The sequence below is a fragment of the Spodoptera frugiperda genome, chromosome 31 (genome assembly GCF_023101765.2).
Source record: "Spodoptera frugiperda isolate SF20-4 chromosome 31, AGI-APGP_CSIRO_Sfru_2.0, whole genome shotgun sequence".
NCBI classification, from domain to species: domain Eukaryota; kingdom Metazoa; phylum Arthropoda; class Insecta; order Lepidoptera; family Noctuidae; genus Spodoptera; species Spodoptera frugiperda.
This window is the reverse complement of record NC_064242.1, coordinates 5,699,322-5,722,244: the sequence shown is the minus strand read 5'-3', so window position 1 is coordinate 5,722,244 and position 22,923 is coordinate 5,699,322. Positions and strand designations below refer to the sequence as shown.

Genomic DNA, 22,923 nt, shown 5'->3' with positions numbered 1-22,923 from the left:
TTATTTTATTTTTATTTTGTTTTTATTTTTGAAATAAAAATATATCTATGTCCTTTCTAAGGTTCTAAACTATATCTATACCAAATTTCAACCAAATCCGTCAAATAGTTGCGGAGATTAATGGTATAAGCATAGAATGTTCGACGTGATTCTTTAATTTGACATAACTTTTTTATTTATGAACCGATTGACATGAAACAAACACTAAATGTAAATTTAAGCATCCCACAATATATTCGTAAAAACCGCATCCAACTCGGATCAGCCGTTTCTGAGATTAGCGCGCACAGACGAACAGACAAACAGACAAACAGACAAACAGACAAACAGACAAACAGACAAACAGACAAAAAAAAAGTTAATTACATTTTTGGGTTCGACATCGACATAACAATAACCCCTGCTATTTTTTTTATTTTTATTTTCAATGTACAGACAGCACTTTTCTACGATTTTATTATATGTATAGATAGATTGTTTCTTTTACCATCCTATTTGCAATAATCAAAACTAAAACATTCTTACTAAATTAATTTGAATACACAGCATTATAAACCCTGGTCGTACCTAGAAATTAGCTGAGATACTTCGAACAGTTACGTAAATAGACATTCATTCTAATTAAAAAAAAAGTAAGAACCCAAAATATCAAGAAGTATTAAAGAAATCTATCAACGTTTTAGGCTCAGTGCGAGTAAATAAATACCAAAATTAATTCAAATACTACTGCTAACATTCAATAGAAGAAATCTAAATAAAAATCACGTTCAAACATTTTGCTTAATGTACAAACAACTCGAGCGTTACATCGCTCGCCGATCAATGTATCAGAACAGTAATTTCCGATAAAAGCTCAACATTTTTTAATTTCGATGTACCTATGAGCTCGCGAAACCACGTACGGAATTCCATGTACTTACAGAGTTAGCAAACTAGAGAGTCCATTATAATCTTTATTTGATTTTAATATCACGTTCTTCTAAGTACTAAAAATGGATTTGGTACGTCACACCTAAAGTGCTGAACAGATTTCGATTTAATTTGAATATACTTCAGTATACTTTTTGCATTGGTGTCTGTTAAGATACCTTTGAAACCAGTTTTTTACTAAAAATAATTGTGAAGAATATATTTGTAAATAGACAGACATTGAGAACTGTTTCTGTTTTGTAAAAATAAAACCTGAACAGGAAAATGAGAGTGGAAAAGTTACAAAGCTTGAGAAAATGAAAAAATCATCAAGTTAGAATTTTATTTATGAGTGACTGGAGTTTACGGTTGATTGGTATAGGTAAAAAAAATATTTTCTTACTGACTTCTTATAAAACAGTAATTTTAAGTCATTATACTAAAAATTTTAGTTTCTCGCAGTGTTTCAGTAACAGTATTGCACCATTGATAAGTTACTTAGAGAAAGGCTTTTGTGTTCTAAAACAGTGTTTAACTAAACTTAACGTTGTCAGAGAATTGTAATACCATGCTCTAATGTTGCCGTTGGATGAAATGTGGCCTATGATTTATTCCAGACCATAGTCCACCCCCTGTTCCAAATTTCATTTTGATTCCTTCAGCCGTTTTGACGAGAAGGAGTAACAAACAAAAATTTATTTATTAGTTCGACTGACCAATTAGCTTTACAAAGATACTCAAAGTGGTTTGATGGTATAAATACCAATCCACCTGAATGGCATTCGATGTGGAAGAACGTCATATAAACTGGCTTCTATCCGAAAATGGCTACACGCCAAATTGCCTTTACAGTTTCTGAGAAATATTTTCGAGAAAGTTTCAGTTCAAAGAGAGATCCAAATAACGTTTTCATTTTCGATGCTTTTGTTCGTCTTCTGTTATGTGTAGTAAATTCGTAGTTTTTGTAGATTTTGTTAGGGCACAGATTCATTTTAATATCCTCTATTTGATTACTGCAACAATCTAAAGTCAATATCTGCAAAGATACGTCACAAACACGCGTCAATAGAGACAAAACAAGGCTTTGTGTAACTTCACTACTTAAACCATTGAAGTTTACCATGCTCCTGTGTATGACATACTCATACAAGTTTCCACCAAACTGTTTCACTGGTCACGTCTTAATAGGGCCTATCTGGCAACCCTCTTGAATGTACGGACACGTGCCGTAAGGGGGAGCAGGGATCCCGATAAATTGCAGCGCTCCGTTCCCGGATTATTCCGGATACACCTAGGAACATATTGCCCGGATATTTCTCACCGGGACGCGTCGAGAGTGATGTTCCGCTGTATTTTGGTTATGCGCTTAATTATTTTGTTGTGCTTAGTCTTGTGCCATGTTTAGTTTCTTATTTAAGCCAAATATATTGCAAGCAAAGGTGTTTGCTAGTGTCTAATGCATGCATGTCAAGTTAGTCATATTGCGTTTGTTTGTAAATTTGAAGTCTTTTCTATTAATGTGTTTTTTGATAGGTAAAAAGTCGAGGCGAGAGAGAGTGTCAGACTCTTACTGACTAAAAATCACCCCGTTCCTACTCCTGTTTTTCAAGCTGGAGCCACGGTAAACGGTTTGTTAATGTGTACGGTATACAAGTCGATGCTACTACGAAAAAAAAAAAAACTTATAAACGTTTCTAAGTTATATTACTGAATACTCGAAATATAAATATGTAATAGGCTTTTAGAATGTTAGGCAAGTCATAAGTCATAAGCACCTAAATATACCTATATGAAATACTGTTATAAAAAAATGTTCCCTAATATTACCGAGACATAAAACGACTTTACTATTCAGAAGTCATACAGCGATTGGTCGCGATAACCCACGCAATGCCGTAGACCTATAGTCACTTCAAAAGATCTGGCTTATTGCCAGGCATTCTTAATGTGCGTTATGATTTAAGTGATCCCATATTTTATTAAAAACCAAATAGATTTGGGTATTTTTTTATTCAAATCGCCCATATTTTGTCTCTGTCATGGTATTATAAAGGACTTTGCTGGAGGTTTTATTTACAGCATTCTTTTTTTATATGATACTGGAGGCTATGTTATCGTGTCTTACTATACATATATGTAAGTAAGAAATTTAGATTTAACGTATACTCTGTATCTTTGTAAAAATACTTCTAATTCGTTGTCACTACGTTGCTATTATAGCCTCAAATTAATAAGGACAGGTATGTTATTTACGGTAATATTGTAATTACAAATATTATACATTACATTATTAAAAAATATTAGATACTATTAAATATAATTATTTCAAATAGATTAAAACGATTCCTGTTTGAAAAAAACAATCGATTCTAAATTATACAGATGAATATTTAAAACAAGTCACAAATGGAAGGAGAAACAAAACGACAAGAATAAAATTAATTTATTTGAATGAATTTATTGGACAAGAACAAAATCACATACATTTCTACTGAAGCGAAATGCGCCTACTTATAAAATATCTACCATACCATATGCAAACGAAGCCCAATTAAAATCTTTTGCACGAACAAATATTGCTTCTAATGTGTTCATTTTAATATTGAAGATATGTAGAAATAATTAACAGAGACACATATTTCATATCTTTATTTCTTTTAGAAATATGTCATGAATAAACATAACGAAAGCATATATTTTTTTGATACATTTTTTGTTTTTTTTTGTTCCAAATGGATTTGTATATACATTTGGCACGTATAAAAAGAGCACCCATCATTATACTTTTGATGGCAATACAATGAAGAAAACTTTTGCAAGGAAACCTACATTATTTTTGTAATCTTACTTAATGTTATATATGCGAAAGTTTGTAAGTTAATGTGTTTATTTTTGAGGGTGGAAAATCATCCAATGACTTCTCTCGCCTAGGGCGAGGCGAGAGGGAGTGTCAGACTCTTACTGACTAAAAACCATGTGTTTGTGTGTATGTTTGTTACTCAATCACGTTAAAACAGCTGAAGAAATCAGGATGAAATTTATAAAAGGGGTAGATTATGGTTTGAAGTAGCACATAGGATAATTTTTATCCGTCCGAGAACGCCGTCGAAGCCGCTGGCAGAAGTTAGTATTCAATATATTATACATCAGCGTCTACCTATTATTTCAGAATTTTGTCCCGGGTGTGGAAGCTTCTTAGAAATTTGCCGAATTACTTAGTAACGTTCATGGTAACTTTGATTCTAAGAATAGTTTAATATCAATTCCGCTTTGGTTGCACTAAATCAAAACTAATTTGGGTAACTATATTGAGTAGGAATGTGTTATATCCAAATTTCCAAGTATCAAGTTAATAGCTTTGCGATCCCGTCACATTCTCATTCAATATCCTATACATAGAATTAATATAATACGTACGTACTGAATATTACAACTTAATAAGCAAAAGTAAATTAAGGAAAAATGTTACACGCTCGTGCTGTCGAAAAAAGTTAACATGTTCGTTATATAACCACCTACAGAGGCAATCCTGTTCTGGTCTTCAGTGGACCATTTTGGCACACACATCAGGAGATCACAGAAAACCGACGTGAAACAACGCTTGCGTTGTGTTTCGTTGTATGAGTGAGGTTACCCGAGGCCCAATTACCTCCTTTCCAATCTCCCCAATCAAATTCCTAAAACCCAAAAAGCCGGCAATCCACTTGTAACGCCTGTGGGGTTTCAGGTGACCATAGGCGACGGCAATTGTTTACCATCAAGTGATCCGGCTGCTCGTTAACCGGCTTATAACAAAGATCATCTGTCCATTAGCTCCGTTAGTACTTCATAAGAAAAAAGAAACCTATGGCCCTCTACATAAGAGAGACATAAAGTGTCAATAGTGTCCCCTTATTTTACTGTAACTTATAAATAGAAACACACATCGAGACTATTTTTTTCCAACACCACACCCTGTATTTATACAGCAACGTAATTCTTCGTAAAAAAGTACCTCATTCTGACCCAAAGTTGGAAAAATTAGGGAAAGAGTTCTATTAACACCCTTCGTAAATAGATACCTAACTGAGGCGAAAGTTGCCAAGGGACCAGTGGACCGGCCACACGGAAATTTTGACCTAAATAGATAGCTGGATGAAATTATAGAATCGAAGCGTACCTTCATGGAATATTTAAGTGGGTATGAATTTTTATTTCGATTGCTACGGAAAAAGTGCAGCTTTTACTGAAAAGTTTTTATTAAATATTATAAGTTACTTCTGTTTATTTTTAAAACCAATATCAAGACAAGTTTAATAAATTTAGCTTATACATGAATACCACGAAAATTTAACTAAAAAGATATGACGAATAACTTCAAAAGGAGAAAGACATTCTTCGAAAACTGTTTCATAATTAACCTTTTAATTTTCATTTGTATATTATATTAATGAGGACATTACTGACAAATTCTGAACCGATATTTTTTGTCACTCTTTTATAAAAAAATGCACTGTAAATAAAACGAAAATTATATATTTTGTTCTTTGATGTTCCAAATAGCAATCCCCTACTATTCTGCAGGTACATGTATTGATATCAATCTCAGCTCCGTACTTTCAAATAAACGGTCATTGATCGAACAAGTCCATATAGAGCAAAATCAAATATTTATTGAGCAGTAAGCTACAGAACTTGTGTCGCTTGTGACGCCAGGTGAGTACAATGTCCCTAAGGAGACCTGCACTTAGTAGAACAATACATCTCGACTCATGATAATGCATCAATACATAATGATGTATCAACAGCGACTGAGAATGTAGGAGTCGCTTTGAGACTTTGCTTTATAGTCCCTTTGTTGATGAAGAGGTCCCATGCCAAAGACATAATAGAGAATATGAAATTGAAGAGTTAATGATGAACTGAGAATAAAAGAGCGACATGCCTTTTAAGGTAAGCTTCTACAGAACAGTATCGTACGCATTCCGTATGAGGTCATCGGTACGCATCGCATGTAGACATTGCCGATGATGCGGTCTGTACGATGCGGATTAGTGGAGGTAGTTGTATGAGTTTCTATACAAGACAAACTAAAATCCGTGCGATGCATACGACGCGGGCCTGTGGACGCTTACCTTTAATCTCCGAACCGTAGAATTGCATAAAATCAATACAAAAACAATTTTTCACCATTATTATACGCCTGGCACAAAATATTTTTTGAAAATGGAACCTGAAGACCTTATATTAAAATAATAAATACGAAACACAACATAAAACAATGTCTAAATATAGCATTTTAAATATAAAATATTATATTCACGACGTGGATAAACCTCGCGACCCACACGAAAAGGCCTTTGACCGATGATTCTAAAATTTCAATAGAGTACAAAAACAGTTAAAATCGTTTCATCGTTATTTGAATGGATATAAAAAGGTTTTGATTATTGAACGCCACAAATTATGTGTCCAAAAATAAATATCATCTTTCTGTAAAATGTCTAAATATATGTACATGAAAGTGCTTCTGATAATCGGTTAAAAATGACGTCAATCCCTGAAAGTGATATAAAAAGATCTTTAACCTTTTAACTACTGATGTGGGGGTTTCACAAGCCTTGAGAAAGATATTTATTAAAATACTAATCTCCTTCGTGCATGACACCTTCTAGTACCTTCGTTTAGTTATGCTGCAACGGTTAACGGCTGTGCATGTATTTGTGTGCACGATTAAGGTAAGTAAATTCATTATGAAATGCCTCTCAGACTCCATCTCAGCATTTACGTACATTTTTGTTACCTACTAGTTTTTTATAGCTTTTATTTTTTATCTGCAGTCATTCGAAAAGTTTTTAAACCCTAATTATCAGGATTTGAATGATCTGCCTGAAATATAGATTCTATATTACGGTATGTTTAACTTAATTTATTTTAACTTTTATAATATTTTACCGTACCTAGATTTGATAGAACAAAATCTGTAGCATTCAATAGAACTTTCTATTCAATGTTACTGTACCAACAAGTAAATGAAAAAAAAAACTAACAAAACAGAAAGGTAAGAACAAAAAGAGTTCCACAATATCCTCAGGTACTAACAATTCCGATAGTAAGAGCGTGGCCATTGCACACTATCTATGTAAGTAAATGTCGAGATTCACTCTGCATATTAATTCGGAGTCGTGAGAATCAGTCCGTGAACAACTAAGTGTTAGCTACATTAAATACCACATTTTATTGTAGGATTTTGCAGCTTAAAGTTTTTATCTGTAATGTGTATGCAAGCATTTTTTTTGGCTTTTGGTTTAGACTTGGAGTCAAATTTTTCTATGTGAATTGTATACTGTAATTTTCGTGGTTTTCTTTTAGAACGTTTTTGTTTTATAGGACGTATTATTGTATTGACTTATGCTGGATTTTCGCGGAGGATAACTCCTCAAAATAAAGTTAATAATTGTCATTTTTTTGTTACACCACTGAGATATAACAATAAAATTATTGTTACGTAAGTTGTTTACTCGACAACCTTATTTTATTTTTAGCTATGTTATTTAATAATTATCTTAATTTTTATGTAGGTGAAGTTATGAGCATAAATAGATAACCTTTTATTAAAAAAAAAAAAACTTTTTCAGTATTGTATTTCAACATTGATAGATGACTTCTTACGAATCGGTTCTCATAATTGTTATTACATAAACCCGGAAACTCCTTGTAAAGTATATAGGTATACACAGTAGTCTTAAATAGATCGATTGAAGCTAAGGGTAATCCAATTTAGGTTTCTTAGAAACGACAACTAGTAGGTAGTAGAGATGGCACGAGGCTGTCCTTTGAAGTCACAGCTGTTGGCTGTCCATGAGATATATACCTTACAATATTAACATTAAGTCGAAAATCGTCTTTTATTCCTAATTCTCAAAGAAAAACCAATTACTTAATTTTCCTTGACAAAACTGATCGTCAATTTTTTCCTATTAATTTAATCTTATGTTTTTCAGGACGTGACATTGCTTAAGAGATGATTCTTACTAATGATCTTAAGGGGATATCGCCATATCTTAGCAATATTGTTAATAGTCATATATTTGTGTTTTTACGTATTTCTGACTACAAGGTACTAAAAGGACGTGTACTATAGTTGTAATAGCAGTCTGTGCCTAGTATGATAGTACTCCTAGGTACACATATTATGATGTACATTTTTCAAAATAAAGTAAATAAATACCTACATAATATTTTTACCAAAAACTGTAGTGAGATTTTCTATCCAACTATCAAGAAGTTGTATATATTTGTACACCAACCGGAATCAACGGATTCACGTGCTTTCCGCTACACGAAAGAGTCTCGGGATGTTAAGACTTGTCAGTTGTACTAGTGAAATATTTACTAGATAAAAGTTACTCACATTATTTTGAATCCAAAAGAAAATATATACCTATAATTTTTTTTTAATAAGGGAACCATATTTGGAAGTTAAAGTGCGAGACTCCATATTTTAAGTCGAGGAATATACCTAAAATGTTCTCTTGTCTGAAATATACTATGCTGAAAACTACATCAAAATCGGTTCTGCCAAACTCAAGATGATTGCGCACAAACATTCATACTTACAGATCAAACTGAGAACCTCTTTTTATTGAAGTCGATTAAAAATATCATCAAAATATTTTTCAATCTAGCTATTAAACACAACAAAACTAGTTATTTATATATTATCTCACACATGAAGTTGTAGCAAATGATAAATTGCGAAGATTAAATAAAAGCAAAATTGAACGTAGTTAGGCACTCAGAACAACCCTTATACTCAGGTGTGTTTATTTTTCAACCCGACATATACATATAATCATAGTTTGGGTTTATTATCTTATCTAACCAGTTCATAAGGGTATAATCTCTTAATCGCCTCCCATAGAACGGGTCGAGTGTGATAAGGGATGATCCCATTCGTTGTCGGTAACCTTTCATTAGTTCGTCAAAACAAGGGACGTGATGACGTCACTAAACAATTAGCGTGATAGTGAGGTATACTTAGAACCAATATCTAGTAGCTCAGTTGAATGTTTACCCAGATTTTTTGAATAAATACTTACAAATATTGTTTTTTTAGGTATATTCTTGGCTAATACTTTTGGCTAGTAATTATGTCATCGCCTCTTTACTAGATTAAGTTACAAGGATGAGTAACCTAGATTTTTTTGGTACCTAAAATAGGTTTTACCATTTTCTTATATTTACTATGTCCTCTTAACACGTAACACGGTAGTATGTTTAGGTGCGTATAAGTTGTAGGGTGAGTGACCTCCAAAATAGGTTAATAGAACCAATATTATAACACCTGTTTCGTGTTTCACCCGGAAAAGGTAAATGATACTTATGTAAGTAACTTGAGCCAACATATTAGTTGCGTAGTGACTATGTGAAACATTTCTTACTGAATCTTTGGATAAAATATATCAGAAAATTAGTTTGATAAAACTTTACGACGAAAATGTTGAATTTCTAATAATAAAATTTATTTATAGTGCTCTCAAGAAAATTCTAGATAATCATGTCAAGAGCTCAGTAATCGATTCTTTACTTTAAAATGCTACTCACTTTCCTTTAAAACCCGGTTTAAAGCAAGCACATCAGGTCTACAGACTTATGTCTGCGACCACATTGCACTTTATGATAGTAACTTTATGATCGAAAATGGATTGAATGGGGGTTTGTTTTTAAAAAGTCAATAGTGAGGATCCTAACTCTTCTTGAAACAAACTTTAATCTAATATCCTAACACTTAGGGGGCAAATTTGAAAGCGTAGGGCATTTTTTTATAGTAGTACAGTATTTATGTGGCTATGGGTAAGTATCTACGTCAAATCTTTCGATTTCTACATAGATTAAATGAAAACGTAGACGTAACAGAAGTTAAAAATTGTTGAAATGTAATTTGATCAACACCAATATTTTTGCAGGTTTGAATGTGCTGTAAAACTTATTATCGAAAAAATTAAGCCGATCAAATTTTTATTCTATGAACGTGTATTCTATTTATGTTTCTGCTTGGAACTGTATATCTCTTTTTCTCGGAGTTTGCTCGCCGTATTTTTCCACTATTTCTACCCAGACACCTAAAATCGCATCCACAGGGCGTTATTAGTTTTATCCAAATCCTTTTGATTTAACCCAAGGATTGAAATTGTCAGTGTAACAAAGAGTTATGTGTGACTTTGCTTTAAGTGAAACGACACTCGGGTCGGATATAAATACTCTATATAAAGTTTCTGTGTGATAAAGTTAGCTATAAATAAAACATTATTCTGCTAAGCTATTTTTTCTGAGCACTACTTTCGTGACAAGATAATATGGGTATCAAGGGTCTATCTGATGGATTACGCTGGATTTGCACCCTGCCGTTCATACGGTTGACAGGCCGTTTCTTGATAACTAATATGATGTTAATCTTTTGGTGAAAACTAGATAGTTTTGGGTGAGCACATCAGTCAAATGTTGAGAACAAGACGAAATTGTTTTTAAGGATAGAAATTCATCCAATGTCGTCTCCCGCCCTGAATGGGGAGAGGTAGAGGAAGTGTCAGACTCCTACTGATTGAAAACCGCCCCGTTTTTTCTCTTACGTTTCAAGCCGGAGCCCCGGTTACCCGCTAGGTAGAACGCAGATCCCATGGAGTTTACTGGTAAAAAAATCAGCTTAAATTGTGTAGCCTTTGAAAAGTTCAGTCAAAAGTACTTTTATAGAAAAGAAAAAGAAAATGTTATATAATCTATCATATTAATAAGATACTACTCGGTGATATTATCAAAATTCTGTTAAGTGACTAAATTGGTAATATTAAGTTGAAAAGAATTTCCGAGAAATTTTAGGATAAAGCATTGGTTCTAGATAAAACACTTGCCTCATGGCCTCGTTTCACAGTTCTGTTGTAGTTGCTATAAGTGTTCAAAGATCTAATTCATTGTATTCCAAGAAAACATTTTAAGAAGTCAAACATTTTTACCGAAAAAATACCTAGAAGGTTCTCGATTAATCTATGTGCCGCCTGGAAAGCGCAAAGCTCGGATCTCTTACGCAAAGATGATTGGCTCAGCTCGGTTCATTCAGTATAGCGTCTACTTTAGTATTCAGATTACGCTTAGGAAATATTCTGGCTTTTATTAATGTTTAGGTATGGTTGGATTTTCATGTTTTTTAGTGTTTGCATCAATTATTGAGGCCATTTTTAAGTTTTTAAGTTTCTTTATCACTTTGTTTGAATACGTTGAATCCAAATTTAGTTTTAGTTGTAGTATGTCTACAAATTAAAATTAAAGAATTTCGGTGTAAGTTTGATTACTCATCTCTAAGGAGTAAGTATCTGTATTCATGTGAAAAATATCTTTTGCATATACTTAATATAAAACAATACTCGTGATACGCCTCTCTAGCATCTAGCTCCAATATATGCAAAGCTATTTTACTTTTTTAAATATCGTCACATGAGATAACTTAATTGTTCACAGATAAAAGAATAATAGCATTCGACAGACAAAGATAATCCACAGATACACCAGGCCACTAAAAAAACATTTTAGGCAATACCATCCCACACACATAAAAGGATTACAGGCCTACATTCCTAACCTAGAACTCAAATAAAAGACTTTAAGTCAAACCATGTCAAAAACACTGGTCCATAAAACTAAATCTCAAAAGCAATTGTGATCCCTGAAGGTCACAGGACCGTAGACGGGGATCAAACGTTACATTTCGCCGATCAACACATTCGGAAGCGATGATTGATGATGGTCGGAGTAGGTAAAGTAATTTCTTCCGGCGTCTTGGAATCATTATCGTATACCTACTGTGGGTAGCGACCCCGTAGCTTAGCATGACTTGATTGATTTTAGTTTCAAGGGTGTTTGAATTTGGGTTGTTGAGTTTTGAGTACTGTTCTTTGATATAGAGCAAAATGTGAGTGTGTAATGTGTTAGTGTGTAGTTGAACTGCTGAACGAACGAAGAGAACACGTACGACTCTTGAACAAGAAACATCTAGCTCCGCGTAAAAATTGCTATAAATAGTATATTTTTGAGCTATTCGCGTGTGATCGTTAGAAAGTGAAAGTTAAATACTCAACGCATCAGCGACCGTGTGGGCAAATCTGGAACTCAACAGGATCAGGAATAAAGAGCCAGACTCCTGGTACTCAGCAATAAAACCCAGAAAGGTCAGTGTAATCACCTCGTTCCGGCGAAACTGAACATTGGTATAGCCGCATCACAACCTGCAGGCACTACTAAGGGCAAAGAGACTCTCTGTCCCTAAACAAACATCAAAACAAATAATACCATATGTTTCGGTAATAATATCAACAATTATTACAAATCGCCGCATCTCAAACGCACGAACGTGACCTTCATTCAGGCACGCGCCGTCAGCACGTTCGTATATATCAACATATTAATCAAAGGCGATAACAACTGACTACTGCAAAACTGCTGACACATCAAATTCCATTGCACACAAGAATTGCGGCGCTAAGGGCTAAATATCCGACCCATTGACATAGACCGTAAAAACTGGTCGTCAACAATTGGGAAAGGCAACATCTGTTTGGCCCCGCGCGAGGAGGAGCGGACTTCACAATCGACGAACGGAACATCAGGACCAATCACACCAGTGGTTCTACACACGTCGGGCCGTGCGCGCTACATCACCACACCCCGACCACTGCAGGACATCAGCGGACCAGTCGGATACTATCATACTTCATAGATTAACAATACCAACAATAATCCCTAGAAAATAAACTAACATAATCTATAAAATACTAACAAACAACATTGTAACAAAACAAACATTCTGTTAGACTAGACTGCATACACATTTCCCCCTCTTTTTTATATTTTACACAAAGACTAAAAATGTCTACCACTAGCAGCACACGCGGTAAGCGCTCAGCCGCCATCACAATCACATCACCATCTCCTGTAAAAAAAACAGTGACGAGCATTCCGCGGTCCGGGTGTGCGTCACTGACTTCGCGTACACCAAACCATTTGATGGCCATGGCAGGGACGTCATCCATGAACGACGGATCTACGACTCGCTCACCTTCCTGCCAAGCTACAGAAGCAATAAAAAAAGTAGAAATCTGGGAACAGGCAGACATCCTTTCAGACGACGAAGCCTGGGAAATCGGATCTCAGGATGCGTCAGACTTGCAAGGAAGAAAGAGCATGCTAACCACAGACAGACAACGCTCGGGCATTACCATGGACCTGGCTAACAAATATGCCAACGAACAGCTGCAGCGGGGCAAAACAGCGCTGGAATCTGCCGGGAACATGAAGCGAGAATTTAAAGTAACGGCAATAGAGTGTCTTCAGTCCCTTTACGAAACTTGTCTCGCTCTTTCAGATTCCAGGTCACGACATATGCTAAACCTGGAGAAGGAAAGGTCTCGTCATGCACGGGAAATTATTGCAATCGAGAGGGCCCACAACAAAAAAATTGCTGAGGTAACAAAAGAACTGACCTCAGAAATAGCATTGGCCCGAAACGATTTAACAGTGAGCCTCAAAGAAATAAAGGGTATCCGTGCTTGGCTGGGCTATGAGACAATGGAACCGTACAAGAGGATAGAAGACATCGAAAGAACAACAAAAGAGATTAATGCAACTGTGACGAAACTAAACCTAAGTCACAAATCCCCACAGAAATCTCAAACAGACCTCAAATCTCTTGAAGAAAAACAGGCTAAGTTGCTCACGACAGTACAAACATTGTCACAGCAACTAGACGAACTGCGCAGATGGCAACACAAGGCCATAGAAAATACCACCACCCTCCAGATAGTAAGCCAAGAGATTAATGATAAGTTAGGTTCTCGTGAGCAAAATGTTCCAGCAGAAATAACAAACCAAAGCCAGCAAAAAATTGAGGACGACATAGTCGAACTTAAAAAAACTATGAACATCATAGCGGATCACATCAGAGACGCCTCCACACTATCGGCACAAGCTCCTCAATTAGAACAGAATCTTCAGCCTATCACCGAGCGCCTGGATGCAGTATCGTCAGAACTGCGGACAATGAGGCAGCTCAAAGAGCGAACGCCTCCCCCACCTGCACACAGCGTGTGTACGGAAATGGCATTGGCAGACATTGTCAAACAAATCCGTCAACCTACGTATGCGCAAGTGGCATCCAAACCACCTGTCCACAAACCAAACCACACCCTTATAATCAGTTCAACCGACCCCAAAAACACAGGGGACAATGTAATTGAAAAAATAAGGGTTGCTCTGGACTGTAAAAAAACCGGAGCAAAAGTGGAAAAGGTGAGAAAGGCTAAGAACCAAAAGATAGTTATCAGCTGTAGCACCAAAGAAGACATGAAGTTGGTCCAAAGCCAGGTCCAAAAGAAGGACGACCTCAAAGTGGAAGTTGCCAAAGCAAGTAACCCACTGCTCAGAATAGCGGATGTGCTGTCCTACCATACTGACGCAGAGCTAGTAGAACTCATACTTGCCCAAAACAAACATCTTCTGGGTGACGTCAGTATGCAAGACAACATCATAAGGGTGAAGTACAGAAAAAAGGCACGAAACCCACATGAGTGTCACCCAGTATTGGAATTGTCACCGGGTACCCACAAGCGATTCCTGGAGGCCGGTAAAATCTATGTGGGATTGCAGAGGAGACCAGTGTTCGACCAATCCCCACTGGTACAATGCAACAAATGTCTGGAATACGGTCACACAAAAGCCGTTTGTCAGGCTAAAGAACATGTCTGTAGCCACTGTGGAGACCCACACACTTGGGAGAAATGCCCAAATAGGCTTTCGAACAAACCGCCGACGTGCAGGAATTGCTTGAGGGCGCAGGGAGTTGGGCCGGAGACAACGCATAATGCCTTCAGCGAAGTCTGTCGAGAACGTCAAAAATGGGATGCTATAGCACGCTCCCGCATATCATATTGCTAAAGTTGACCAGGCGAATCAGGACGCAACCCCCTCAAAGGTGAACAACGGCAGAATGCGTATCATCCAAGCAAACCTGCATCGCTCCAGGCTAGCCACTATAGAATTGCTACAAGTTGCGGAGAAAAAAGGTATATCTGTAGCACTGGTTCAGGAACCTTACGTAGGGAACACTGGTGAAATGCAAGAATACCCTGGCACAAGAATAATTCAGTGTACTATGAATCGACAAAAGCCAGTAAAAGCGGCCGTAATCGTTTTCTCAGACCAGCTGAGGACTATACATGATCCTCAGCTTGTAACAGAAACTGAAGTAGCAATACTGTTGGTCTCAGGTAGCCTGCGGCTTGGAGTGATATCGGTTTACCTTGAGGGGGACCAAGACATACATCTAAATTTAACCCGCTTAAAGGAGTCCATATCTAAACTGACCACAAAAAATATCATCGTAGCTGGAGACGTGAACGCCTGGAGCCCGTGGTGGGGCAGCGCCTCGGAGAACCAGAGGGGAGCAGATTATAATTCGTTCCTAAACGAAATGGACCTCCACATTCTCAACACAGGGGATACACCAACTTTCGAAGCACTCAGAGGGGACCGACTTTTCACAAGCATAGTGGACGTTACAGCCTGCAGTACATCTTTGCTAGCAAAAGTTCAGAACTGGATGGTAGATAGAGGCCTTACAACCTCTGACCACAATGCCATAACGTTTGACTTGCAGCTGGAAAAGGCATTGGAACCCCCAAAGCCCATAACAACGAGAGTCTACAACACCAAAAACGCAAACTGGACAAAATTTAGATCACATCTGCGAGATTCTCTAGAGAAGAAACAAATAACTCCAGAAAGTATCATGAGTGTTCAGTCACCTGAAGAGCTGGAAACCGTGATTACGACCTACATAAATGCTATCACGGAGGTATGCGATGCCACCCTACCCAAAAATAAGCCGAGGAAAGGGAAATCAAAACCCCCGTGGTGGACGAGCTCTTTAGAGGATCTCAAAACTGACGTGCTTCGAAGAAAAAGGAGGATAAGGAACGCAGCTCCCTCTCGCAAACAGTTCGTCATTGAGGAATACTTGCGGGCAAAAGAAACATACACGTCAAAAGCCGATGAAGAACAAACGAAGAGTTGGAGGGAGTTCTGCTCGACTCAAAAGAGGGAAAGCATGTGGGACGGGATATACAGGGTCATCAGGAAAACAACAAAATGTAGAGAAAACACCCTGCTTAGAAATTCTGAGGGTCAAACACTGAACCCGGACAAGTCAGCGGAATTGTTGGCTAAAACTTTTTACCCTGATGACACTACCTCCACGGATGATCCCGGCCATGCTGACCTTCGTGCACTAACGGATGGAAGATGTCTAGGTGGGATGGAGGAGCTGTCGGAAAGCGACCCTCACTTTACACAGGCAGAACTGGATTTGATTCTCAACGAGATCAATCCTAAAAAAGCCCCCGGCGCCGACGGTCTGACAGCTGATATCTGCGCAGAAGCTATTTATTGTCGACGGGAGGTGTTTCTTGCCATAGCGAACTCATGCTTAGAGCGGGCATACTTCCCAAAGCAATGGAAATCTGCGCATGTTATAGTTCTCCGAAAACCAGGCAAAGATGATTACACTAATCCAAAGTCCTACAGACCAATTGGACTTCTGTCTGTGTTTGGAAAAATAGTTGAGAAACTGATGATAGGCAGAATCCAGTGGCACATCCTTCCAACTCTTCACAAAAACCAGTATGGATTTCTGCCTCAACGCGGAACGGAAGACGCACTGTATGATCTGGTCAACCGCATAAAAACTGAGATGGATGAAAAAAAGATAGTCGTTCTGGTGTCACTAGACATAGAGGGCGCCTTTGACAACGCCTGGTGGCCGGCCCTGAAACATCAACTGATAGCCAGGAAGTGTCCGAAAAACCTGTATGCCATGGTAAACTCCTACCTCAGCGAACGGAGAGTCAAAGTCAACTTCGCCGGAGCCAGCAGCGAAAAGGGAACAAATAAGGGCTGTGTACAAGGGTCCGTAGGTGGACCCACTTTTTGGAACCTAATCCTCGATTCGTTGCTACACAGACTAACAGGTGAAGGAGTTTATTGCCAGGCATTTGCGGACGACGTCGTTCTCTTATTCTCGAACCATAGGGTGAGCGCACTGGAGCAATCGGTAAATAGTGCCTTGGAAATAGTTGCAGCATGGGGAGTCAGCAACAAGCTTAGGTTCGGAGCAAGCAAAACCAACGCTATGCTGCTGACAAAAAGGCTTGTTTTTGAACCCCCAGAACTGTTCATGACAGGCACCAGAATAAACCTTGTAGATGAGGTAAAGCTCTTGGGCCTCACCATAGACAGAAAACTCACCTTCAGGTCACACATATCCGCAACGTGTAAAAAAGCTGCGGATATTTACAAACAGCTGGCACGCGCAGCAAAAGTGACATGGGGTCTTAATGGCGAGATAACGAGAACAATCTACGTAGCGGTCATTGAGCCGATTGTACTTTACGCCGCAAACGTGTGGGCCCCAGTGACGGAGCTACAGTTGATTAAAAAACAATTAAATGCTCTTCAAAGGGGATTTGCACAAAAAATCTGCAGAGCGTATCGTACAGTGTCGCTCACATCAGCAACAGTCTTGTCGGGTACTCTCCCACTCGACTTGAGAGTCCAGGAGTGTGCCAGTTTGTATCTAACTAAAAGAGGATTATCTCTAGACTATTTACCACCTCATAAGGAGCTAGAAAGGCAGGTTAACTACCTAGATCAGCCACATCCCTCAAAATTAATATCTATCAACTATGAGCTTCTGGAGAGCGATGACTCTGGAACACCTCTCGTCCGAGGAATTACCGGCCCTCAGATATACACAGATGGAAGCAGAATTGAGGGAGGCGTCGGTTCTGCCTTGACCTGGTGGGAGGAGGGTCGTGAGTCGGTGTTCTCCACTTTTAGCCTGGACCCTACCTGCACGGTTTTCCAATCTGAACTATACGCTTTGAACAGAGCTGCCAAAATGGTTCTTGACAGCAGAGCAACTAGAGTAAACATCATGAGTGACTCTAGGTCATCACTCGACATCTTAAAGAACCCCAAAGTTACCCATCGTTTGGCCAAAGAAATAAAGCAGTGTGTGGAGACCGTGGAGGAACAGGGAAGAGAAATCCGGTTCTACTGGCTGAGGGCCCATGTCGGAACGGCCGGGAATGAGAGGGCAGACGAATTAGCTAAAATTGCTGCCAAAAAGAAAAATAACACCACGGCAGACTACTGTATGGTACCCATGTCCTACGTCAAAAAGAAAATCAGAGACGAAACCATCCGAAAGTGGCAGGACAGGTATACCACCTCCACTACTGGGCAGGTCACTAAGACGTTTCTCCCGGATGTCAATGAGGCATATCGTTTAGTGAGATCGACAAAGTTGACACCTGCCCAAGTACAAGCGTTGACTGGACATGGAGGGATCGCTGAGTACCTGCATCGATTCAAATTAAAAGAAAATGCAGGTTGCGAATGCGACTTAACCATCAGTGAGTCAGTATGGCACATTATTCTCGACTGTCCCCGTTTTCTGGCCGCCAGATCCAGCTTAGAGGCTCAAATAGATACAAATCTGGATACCTCCAATCTGAGTGCCATTCTAGCTGATAAAGTCAAAAGACCGCACTTCCTGAGCTACATAGACACTATCTTTAGCAGGGCAGCTGAAAGAAACAGCACATTAAATAATAGACACCAAATAGCCACCTTGGAGAATCAATTAACAACTGCCACGGCAGTACCCGAGACCCCTCGTACTAATGAGCCGCTCATAATCAATGAGAAGCAAATACTCCTACATGGAGAACGCGGCACCAAAGGAATACGGTTGCGAGGTGTGGCCCTATTCATGAACACCAGCAGCGAAAGACTAGGGATAGCCTTCTGCGAAAAAAGGAATAGCAAATGGCTCACTATTTCACCGGGCCTAGCCTCCCTGATCAATGGCAGCACATCCAGAACAAGCATGCGACGCAAAGTCTATGACGCACTACCAGACATGAAACTGTTGGGTCGAAGCTGTCGATTGTTGCGAACACGCAATAAAACAATCGCAATGTTTTCCAGCGTCGACTCTATAACTTGTTTTGCACAAGCATGTGGGGTGCTGTCAGGCGTGGGTGAGTGGGGAGACGTAGAAGGCATACATTCCAGAATAATTAGCGTAGACGCTGCAGTGGTGGCTTATGAAAAAGGGAAAACGGCAGACCTTATGGGCTGTATTAGGGCCTCAGAACATCATGAGGTCATCGTGTACGAGGACAGGGGGGAAGATTTGAGCTTCCTCAAGAGGTCAGTTCAGCGCCAGCTAAGGGTGGATTCTCCAAGCGGCTCAGAGCGTTTACAGCAACAATATTTGCAACAGAGCGCTCTGCAACAACAACAGCGGGCCACCGAAAGGGAAAATAAAAAACTACAGTCCCGAGGCAGAATGTGGGCAATAACAACATCCATATGCTCAGTAACCGGACTCATTGCGTCACCTTTCAGGAAAAATGCATCCAAGTCCACTCAAGGATCGGAGAGCTGTCCCACTCAAATACAGTCTGCTCATTCTAGGTCATCCCCAACAAGAGCAGCTATGGGCCACGTTTGTCCACCGAAGCTTCGACAAGCCGCCACTCCCAGAGACCATCTCATAAACGCTTTTCTCGAGTTTGTCGCAGTAATAGAAGCAACTAAGCAGGTTAACTTGCGGAATTGCGAAGCCATCCTGCAGACTTATCTGCAAGGTAACGAGCTGATACTGGACGATAGACTCGAAGCAGCAGAAGCAGTCATATACGACAATAATACATCGAGAGTGCTGAGAGGAACCTCTATAAGTCGTAGTATGGCAGCTTACAACGCCACTGCAGGATTTGTGTCTCTCGACGAGAAGGAATCAAATCGATGCGGAGTAGTGAAGTTTAAAACTCCCCCCAACGATTCCCTAGTGGTGGTTGCCAAGTGTACCAGGATTATGCTAGACGATGGGATATTAGAAATGGCAAAATCCATATCGGAATCCGGACCGGACGGCATAACCTTTGAGAGCTGGTGCACTCCGAGGTTTCACTGGACGAACGGGGTCCCTGGATGCGGTAAAACGACTTGGATAGTGGATCAATTTGATGCGGACAAAGATTTAATTGTCACCACAACAACTGAAGCAGCAAATGACCTCAGAGGCAAACTATCTTGCCGATTTGGGGGACTACTAGTCAAATCTAGGGTTCGAACAATGGCGTCCATCTTAGTAAACGGCTTGAAGGGGCGAGAGAGCTGCACTCGACTAATGGTAGACGAGGCTCTTATGAACCACTTTGGAGCGGTGGTGATGGCCGCCCGAATAACTTTAGCCAAGGAGGTCCTGCTAATTGGTGACATTAATCAGCTCCCGTTCATTGATCGTGACAACCTCTTCCCTCTCCACTACGGCCGCCCTACACATATCACACCCATAAGTCAGGAGTTGCTGTGTACCCACAGGAATCCAATGGACGTGGCCTATGCCCTCAACACAGTTTACAGTGGCATATACTCGTCCAGGTCGGGCGTGAGATCCCTGGAGACAAAAAGATTCTCGGGAGCGATGATCCCAAAATCACTCCCCGACACCTTATACCTGGTACACACCCAGGCAGAAAAGGAATCCCTTAAGAACCAGGGATACGGGTCGGGCGAGGGATCACGCATTCTCACTATACACGAGGCTCAGGGGCTTTCGTCCGCGAAGGTGGTAGTTGTGAACACAGCAACAAAGAGGCAGAAAATTCATGACAGCGTACCACATGCAGTAGTTGCAATATCGCGTCACACACATAGTTGCATCTACTACACGGACAACTGTGATGACGCGATAAGCAAATTGATCAGAAGGGCTGCTGAAGAGAGCGACCATAGGATAATGGACTACAACCTGAAAATGGCCATCAAACACAGAGACGCGGCAGTTCTGGGGGCGCTTTTGGGTGAGAAATGTTCCTTGGACTAAAATAAAAATTTATATAGTGGGAGGTAATGTGTATGCGGAAATCGTAAATAAGTACATAACTGCTATATACATAATTATATAATTGTAAACTCTTTGACTTCTGTAAGCTCTGTTGAAGTCAGCCCACCCGACAGGGGTTGAGGCGTCACGCTCACATAAATGTCCTACAGTCGGTGGCGCTGTGTGTTGGGTTGTTCCGTTCCCAACAAAATGGTTGACCGGATCAATTGCTGACACACACGTCATACTCGTGAACGAGTGCCTTCTGCTGGGGCAGGTCGGCTCTCCCAGCGCGCCGGTGGACTGACTTGGCAGAGCCGCCGGTAAATTTAATTTAGTGGATAAAAAAAAAACAAATATGTTAATCATAAGTATTTTTGTAGTTATAATCTAATAGTTGTGTTTAATTGTAGTGCGTAAGGTAGATACCATATTGATAAAATTTATTGTAAAAAGAAACACAAATTGTATGACAAGGGCACGGACCAAGAGTCCGTGGAGAACAAATGTAAATAAACATATAAAAAAAAAAAAAAAAAAAACTGCTGAACGAAGGGTATACTTATGACATCCCAATGAATAGATAAAAAAACTTATTACCAACTGAAGAAAATATAATTGTCGAAACAATTGCACCGGCAACGCACCTGTGATTTCTCTTGCGTTGCGGGTGTTTATGGGCGGCGCTGATCCATCAGGACTCCGGGTGCTTGTTTGCCCCCTATTCTATAAAAAAAATATAAACGTTTCAATAAATATTCGAAATTGTGACATTTACAGGTGTAAATGTCATTTTATTTTGAAGACTTTTAATAGAGTCCCTCTATAAATCCGTTATGTTGTAAGCTACAATGTATCTTCCAGCGTCTAAAGGAATGCACAAGGTCACTCGCACCACAGCTGCTCTGCATATCAGATGGGTGATTAATTATATTCACAATATGAAAAACGATACTACTCACATTCTTGCGGCGTCATGAAATCTCGCAATATTCTTGAGTATATTTACATTGCAAGCCAACCTTGTGACGGGGTGAGTGTCGAGATGTCTCGGAGTTTTAAGACGTCCGCGTCTCATTCAAGAGAGCGGGTTCGTAACCTACCAATGGTAAGTATGAATTGATTTTTTCCGAGTTATATGTACTTTTTAAGATTGTTTAGACACCACTGACAAACAGTGAAGGAAAATATTGTAAGGAAACCTGGGCTTATAATTATTATTAATTACAAGCTCGCAATCGCCAACCCGCGTTTAGCAGGCGTAGTGATTAATGCTCAAACCTTCTACGTGTTAGAAGAAACCCTTTGTATGCTGTTGATGTGGAGAAGGCATTGGATGATTTTCACCCCTTAAAAAAGAAAAACCTACACATGTACCAAAATGTCATCTTCATAAATACACATTACCAAATATATACGAATACATTTACAATACAAATATACGAGTAAAATCAGCGACATTCTTGAACCTTAAAAGGGTTTGTATGAATGAAATCAACATACTCTGTGCGTTTAATTACATCTTGTCGACATACGTCTGTTTGTTGTAAAACGAATACATTCAACTTGAATGTATGAATGTACAGACTGTCTATTAACATTTCAAGCACTCTTGTTAGCTGTTGGAAAAAGTGATGTGGCTGAGGTTTTATTATTGTGGCTTATTGTCATTTCACCTAGGCATTAATAAAATGAAACCCAATTGTCCAGTAGTCCAAGTGTAATGACAGTTGATTATAAACACGATGTATAGAAAAAGCTCGTTTTGGCGAGGGTGTTTTCGTGTCTCATATTTAGTGTGTCAAAATAATACCTATACTTATAATATGTGAGAAACCAAGATTTCGAGTTAATAAAAAAAGTGTTTTATAGAAATTTGCACAAAGGCAAAGCAGGAGCAAAGTTTTTTATATAATTAATTTACCCCTACCAAAACAGCTTTGCATCGTTACATGAGAGATATCACCATTAATGAATTACCAAAAGCAGAAGGTGTAGTGAAGTAATATGATAATCTACGTAAACAAAGC

The 22,923-nt window shown here is 39.0% G+C and overlaps 1 protein-coding gene across 2 annotated transcripts in view; it reads left to right on the top strand.

The window, feature by feature from the left end:
- The window catches only part of LOC118276113 (glycine, alanine and asparagine-rich protein), a 103,728-nt gene extending 82,726 nt beyond the window's left edge, over positions 1-21,002 (top strand). For both annotated transcript variants that reach the window (XM_050707240.1, XM_050707239.1), the window contains exon 4: positions 15,593-21,002. In XM_050707240.1, coding sequence (XP_050563197.1) covers positions 15,593-20,893 — 5,301 coding nt within the window. In that variant the 3' untranslated portion in view covers positions 20,894-21,002. The remainder of the gene's footprint in view (positions 1-15,592) is intronic.
- Positions 21,003-22,923: the final 1,921 nt, after the last annotated feature.